Raw genomic sequence first — 7097 nt, 5'->3', positions numbered from 1 at the left:
TCTCAGTCACCTCTGGCTTTTCCTGTTGGCCGCCCTCACTGTACATAGCCCAGCAGCGTCAGGATCAGTCATCAATGGTGGGCAACCAGAAGGCCTGAAAGGAAAACACAAATCAGCTTTTAGGCATCTCTCACTATGGAAGGTTCTTTTTCACTACCTACAGCATCAATCAAGGGGCCCAACCCCAACAGTGAAGTAATTAGGGTTTGGTGGACCTTACTCCTGACTTGTCTATAAAGTGAGAGACTCTGAAAGCTGGCTTTGTTTACTTCCAACACTCACTCTCTCCCTTGGACCCACCACAGTTATCCAGTGTGTTAAGGAAACAGTAGTACTGTGTGGGTAGCCTGGCCCCATAGTTAATCTCAAGATGGCCTCAATCATACCCCTTCCTTCCCGAGTCTGAAAAGAAAGAAGGGCCAGATGAGATGGCTTTGCCTTTGAGGGCTAGGTGGCCTTTTGGCTTTATGTGTCCTATGCCGGTCTCAAACCCCTATATACTCAAAGACGACCCGGAACTAATCTTTATCCCTCTACCTTCCAAATGTTTAGATAACAGGGATGTACCAACGCATCCCAGCTTAAATTAGTTTCCTTCTATTCTTCCAGTACTGGAGGGACTGAGCCCAGCCAGGGCTTTATACATAGCAAGTAAGTGCTCTAAATTCCAATTTCTAGCCATTGCTACATTTCTTCTAGTTCTACCTTCTTGGTTTCTAAAAACAGGAAATGGGCAAGGTGCAGCTCAGGCCCGGATATCAGGGAAGAGTGGGCACTGTGCTCTGGATAAAGGCAATGAATGCCTCATCCACAAGCCTACTTAGAGACAGACAGACAGACAGACAGACAGCCTTCAAGGGAAACTCTAGGGAGACTAAGCCTCACCTATCACCGATCTCCAGCTCTGTTTCCTAGAGTTACATTTGTGTACTTGTACACACCCCCCCATCCACACCCCACCATGGTGCATGAGTAGAGGCCAGAAAACAATTTGTGAGAGTTGATTTTCTCCTTCTGAGTTCCAGAGATCAAATTCAGGTTATCAAGCACAGCAGTGAACCAGAGTTTGACACAGGGTCTCATATAACCCAGGCTAGACTACACTCCTGGTTCTCCTGCCTCTACCTCCCAAGTGCTAAAATTAAGATGTCTGTTACTTAGCCTGACTGAATTTGATCCCTGGAACAACAGACTCTGTGGAAGGAGAGAACCAATTCCCACAAGTCCTCCTCTGACCTCTCCATGTGTACACGACACATGGTCAAGAATACACAAAATAAAACAATAAAGCTGGGTGTGTCGACACATGCCTTTAAACTCAGTGCTTGGGAGGCAGAGCCAGGAGAATCTCTGAGTTTCAAGACAGCTAGGTAGGTCTACAGAGAGACCCTGACTTGAATGAGAAAAAACAAACAAACAAAACACCACACACACACATATAAACAAAACCAAAGTTTAGTGGTAATTATGAACCACGAGAAGAATTTTTGAGGAATTCAATGGAAAAGAATTTGGAAATAGAAAGGTCACTAGGCATGGCGGTCCATGCCTCTCACTTCAGCATTCAGGACTAAAGCAGGTGGATTAATGTGAATACACACTCAGCTTGGCTAGAGAAACCTTATTTCCAAAGCCAAACCAAAGCAAAACAATATTCAAAACCCCTGAAAGGTGGGTCTCACCTATAGAAGGTTGGTTGGTCAGAATAGTTTAAGTAGTGAGAGTAACGTCAATGTCAAGGGAGCCTACACAGGTCAGGCCGAAAATCTAGGGCCAGAGCAAGAGATTTACAACCTGTAAATCTCTTGGGAGAGCATAGGGGATCCCATCTTACAGCTTTCTCTCTCTCCCTCTCCCTCTCTCTTTCTCTCTCTCTGTAGACCAGGCTGGCCTTGAACTCAGAAATCTGCCTGCCTCTGCCTCCCAAGTGCTGGGATTAAGGGTGTGCACCACCACTGTACCTGGGAAAGGATTTAAAGTAAAAAGAACAGCCTCGCCAGGCTCTCTGATGCAGGGTAACAGGAAGCCATTACTTCTGAAACAGGAACTTGTACTATGTGGACACAGCTTGCTTACTGTCTGAGGTACCCACTACCCCAAGTAAAGAGGATCTCTATATGGAAACCATCTCTCACTGTTCACATACCATGTTGGAACAGGCGCTGGCAAAGGTCATAAACTTGGGGTTGAATTGCAAACAGGTAATGGGACCAGTGTGTTTGCCATCCAATACAGCCACTTTTATACCACTCTCTCCGTTCCAGACATGGATTTTGCCGTCTTCCGAACCTAAAAAGAATGATTAGGATAGTAACACTTTAAGAGGTAAATAGAGACAAGTAAGAAAAAGCTAACTGCATTCTGATAAAAGTTTCAGGATGCATTCCTCAGCAGAAACCAAGAGGACAATGAAGGGACACAGGGGATTGATCTTGACCTAATTATTTGTTCCCTTCTGTTACATAGTCCAGAGTAGCCTTGAAATCTCTATGTAGCCCAAGCCAGCCTCAAATGCCACCTTTCCTGTTTCTGTCTCCAACCACAGCCCCAAGTGCTAGTGATTTGATGTGCAGGAGTGTTGCATCATTCACGAGTCAGTTCCTAAGCGACTCCAACGCTCCCATCTAGAAAGGGGGCTAAATACCATGAGCCTGCCGATATCTAGCCAGCAAGCCTGCTGAACCCAAGGACTGCAGTAGAGCAGTGCTCTAGAGCCTAACTCTGAGCCCGGGAAGGGAGAACCAGCGCACTGCCCGTGCTAATAAGGAACTCGTGCCAGTGTTATGGCCCATGCCTGCAATCCCAGCACTTGGGAGATGGAGAATCAGAAGTCCAAAGTCATTCCTGACTACACAGCAAGTCCAAAGTCAGACGGCTATATAACGAGACCACCGCAAAAAATGAACAGAGGCATTGAGATGGCTTGGAAGGGAAAGGGAGCCTAAGAGCGGAGAGCTTGATTCACGGCACTCCAGTGAGAAAAGTGACTCCTAGAAGACGCTCTCTGACCCCACACACATGCCACTACATGTATGCTTATGTGTACCAAGTAAAGGAAACTCCAAAATCTGAAGGTTTCCTTAATAACGAACAAATGCAGGGTATCAGAAAAACAACAACAACAAAAGGCAGCTCACCAATCATAATAAACTGTGAGTCTGGAGTAAATGAAGCTTCGAGTGTCACAGCTTTGCTGTTAGCATAACCCTGAAACAAAACAAGAGTGTTTTTCATTCTAGGATACGTAATAAAAACCAACCCAACACACAAACCCTTCCCACCAAAGGTCTTTGTGCAATAAGTATAGCAGCTCCCACACAAAACACTACCAATCATAACCCCATATTTAGGAAGGAGATGGGGGAAAAAAAAACCTTGTTTATTTTTACTAATATTATATTTAAAAAGCATCTTGGGTCACTTTGTAAGAGAGAAGTGAATAGCTCCAATTCAAATGAAGTAAAATTCATGTACAAGAAACTATAAGTCCATACCTCGTCACCGAGTGTAACCATTGGTTTCTATCATCCAGCTAACAGCAGACACTCCCAGCCCAGGCCTTATGAGCAAAGAAACAGCCATGATTCAAAAGCAGTCAGCTCACCCCAAATGTGTGCATCACCACACCCTTGAATGCGTCAATAAGACGGATGAAGCTGCCGTTGGTGGAGATGAGTATCAGTTTGCCATCATTGCTAAACTTAAGCCCTGTCCACTCACAGGTCCGATCATACTGCATCTTAAATGTTGCAAATGGTCCCTGCAAAACAGAAAAATAGCAGAATCCACACTGCATACACATCAGTACTTCCTCTATTAGAGCTCCTTTTCTAGCCTTTACATTTTTTTCTTTTTTTTTCTTTTTTTTTTGGTTTTTCGAGACAGGGTTTCTCTGTATAGCCCTGGCTGTTCTGGAACTCACTCTGTAGACCAGGCTGGCCTCGAACTCAGAAATCCACCTGCCTCTGCCTCCCAAGTGCTGGGATTAAAGGCGTGCGCCACCACGCCCGGCACATTTTTTTCTTATTGTCTATCCTACGCATCTAGATTCTTCCTGAGTGGACAGCATCACTGCTGCTCTGTTAGCTGCCTTCTGCCCCGGCACCACAGGAAGGCAATCTTTGTAGACAGCTCTCACAATGTGGAGCATTGGCTGGCCTGGAACTCATGGAGATTCACCTGCATCTGCCCTGGAGTGTGGGGATTAAAGATGTGTGGCACCATGCCCAGTCCTGAAAGGGTTCTCAAATGTCCAAGTTGCCCTTAAATTTTCTGCAACCCCAAAACAGCTCAAGTGATTCAAAGACTTACCTTATCAAAAGAACGAAGGTCGTAAAGCTTGACCATTTCTGAGTTGACACCCGCGGCAAAAATTAACCCTTCTGGATCAAAGGAGCAGACAGGTTTGCCCTGTAGATGCATGAGGCCCTGTAAGAGAAGAGGGCAGACGGCGAGTTAGCAATCACTTACTTTTTCTAGTGAAAACTAAGAAAGGGATAGGAACTGTACCCAGCCTACCTACAAAAGGTTAAAAAGTAAACAAACTCTGACTAAAATGTAAAAAAGTCACCATTCGTTCCAACCATCCTTATCTACAACATTACAGAATTCCAAGAGAAACGAATTCCTTGAGGCTAAGGCTCTGGGCAACCTTCCTTTTTCAAGCACAGTCTGCTCTGGAGTAGGATATCTGCATATCAAGCAGTAGCCGACTAGTAAAAGGGTTTGCTGCCACCTAACAAGACTCTGGGATCCCAAAATGGAACCACTGTCGTCTCCCTTAACTGAGAGGGAGAGCTGCTAATGCTTTCCACAGAAAATGCTCAAAAATGTCACTGTGAGGTACCATTACCTGGCAGTTAGGAGACCGGAGATCCCAGAGTCGAATGGTCTTATCAAGAGACCCAGAAATGAAAGTGTCATCCACAGGTGACATGGACAAGGCCACCACCCTGCAATGTATCAAGATAAATAGGAGTTGAAGCAAAATATGAGCAAAAATTGGATGTGAACCCTAAACCACTCTGCCTGCCTACATATACCTGTTTTCCCAAGACTAACATTTTAGGAAGCATACACGAACTTATCTGAAGCAACCAAGAGCAGCTAATACAATGAAGAAAAAAATTCAATGTAAAGCATCCATAAAAGAAAAAAGTAGAATTCTCAGGCTGGAGCTATATAACTCAGTAGTAGTGTTAAAACAAAGTATGTGAGTTACTGAGAATTAAAAGCACAGTGAGATACTAGTCCACACCCACTAATGGCTGCTATGAAAGGCTGGCTCAGTGCTGAGGTAGAGGAAGATGGGGAGAATTAGGACTCCTTATATACCACTGATGAAATAAGCTGTACAGATGCTCTATAAAATCCTTCTTCAGGATGGGTGTGGTGGCACTTGGGAGGATATGAGTTCAGCGCCAGCCTGATCTATATAGTGAGTTCCCAGCCTGATTCCCTGACCCTACCATAGAGAAGCCAAAACCCAATCCAAACTTTTTCTGGAAAGACGGTTATGTGACTCAAGAAAGTCTGCTCCTAGCTATATATACTTGAGCAAAGTGAAAATGTCTACAGAAAAGTGTTCACATTTTTACAGTAGCATTATAAATGGGAATAACACAAATATGCACTAATTAACAGACCAGCGAGATGTCGACTGCAAAACCATGATACAACATTATTTGAGACTAAGGAGAAACCAAGTGCTAATTCATATGACAACAGGGATGAATTTCAGAAACATCATGCTACATGAAAGAAGCCAAACACAAAAGGCCACATTTGATGCCATTTACAGAGAAATCTAGAGACAGCACTTAAGATGAATGGCTGCTAACGGGTACAGGGTTTCTCTTAGGGGTGATGAAAATATTCTGGAATCATAGCAGTGGTGATTTCTTACTACATATATACATACATAGATCACTCATGTTTCTTATTTTGAGATACGGTTTTATGTAGCCCACGTTGTCACATTAATAAAACAGAGCAAGCAGAATGCTATAAACATGTAATGTCACAGTGTTTAGCTCCAAAAGTTCAGAGGTCTATATAAAAGGGACCAGCTGATAAGCACAGGTAATGCAAGAACCAAAACCCTGGCCCTAAGGACACTTACCTGTCAGGTCACATGGTGCCAACATCAGAGCAAAGCGTGTGACCAGTGTCCTATCCTTTGGGATTACACAATAACCAACACTTCCTGTCTTCCCCAACACAGAAATACCCCTCCTTCTTCTAAGTGCAACTTCTTCACTGAATTACTTTGAGCGGGAAGGAGTTTGAGACAGGATGTTAATATGTATCCCAGAATGATCTTTAACTTACTATGTATCCAAAGCTGCTCTCTACTTCTTCACAATCTCTTAACTGCCTCGTCCTGCAGAGCACTACACTACAAGAGTGTACCACCACACTCAGCTACGGCACACTTGCTGTCCTCTGCTTGCTTTTTGAGACAGGATCTTTCTGTGCAGCCCTGGAACTTACAGAGACTCTGCCGCCTGAGTGCTGGGATTAAAGGTGTGTGTCACTGAACCCTACAGAAGTACTACTTCTAACAGGCAGCTCTGAGCCAACTCTCCTATCATCCTTTAGGTATACCATGGCCCTCTTGAAGTCAGGACAGTTGTTAGCTGCTGTCATAAGACCCTGATCCTTCAAAGACACATAAGAGCTGACAATTACTTGGGAGAGGAGGGCAATGCCATTTCAGTTGCCCGTGCTCCTATAAGCAACCACAATTACACTTACTGGCTCACAAAGTGAAGACTTGGGTGGAATCATTTCTTTGGCCTGTTGCTGAAGCCCAAGGGTGAACAGATAGATAACAAAAGTGACATAGTCCCTGTCAGGGTCACACCACACAGCTCTGCATCATCTATGTGTTTATCCCAGCACTTAGGAGGCAGACAGGCCGATCTCTCTAAGTCAGCCTGGTCTACACAGTGAGTTCTAGGCCAGACAAGGATCCTGTCTCAGAAAGGTGGAAGGAGGGGGGAGCTAGAGAGATGGCTCAGTGGTTAATGGCCTCTTCTGGTATGCACATATACATGTAGACTAGACACACACATACACACACACACACACACACA

At 44.5% G+C, this 7097-nt stretch overlaps 1 protein-coding gene across 1 annotated transcript in view; it reads right to left on the bottom strand.

Moving 5' to 3' along the window:
* Wdr82 (WD repeat domain 82) overlaps nt 1-7097 on the bottom strand; it is a 19577-nt gene that overhangs the window by 1349 nt on the left and 11131 nt on the right. Inside the window, exons 4-9 of the mRNA XM_021207302.2 lie at nt 4853-4952; nt 4312-4428; nt 3605-3760; nt 3138-3207; nt 2147-2289; nt 11-94 (exon numbers count right to left, since the gene is read on the bottom strand). Coding sequence (XP_021062961.1) covers nt 65-94; nt 2147-2289; nt 3138-3207; nt 3605-3760; nt 4312-4428; nt 4853-4952 — 616 coding nt within the window. The 3' untranslated portion in view covers nt 11-64. The remainder of the gene's footprint in view (nt 1-10; nt 95-2146; nt 2290-3137; nt 3208-3604; nt 3761-4311; nt 4429-4852; nt 4953-7097) is intronic.

This window comes from Mus pahari, chromosome 10 (genome assembly GCF_900095145.1).
Source record: "Mus pahari chromosome 10, PAHARI_EIJ_v1.1, whole genome shotgun sequence".
NCBI classification, from domain to species: Eukaryota; Metazoa; Chordata; class Mammalia; order Rodentia; family Muridae; genus Mus; species Mus pahari.
The sequence above is the reverse complement of the archived record's forward strand: the minus strand, read 5'-3'. Positions and strand labels throughout refer to the sequence as shown.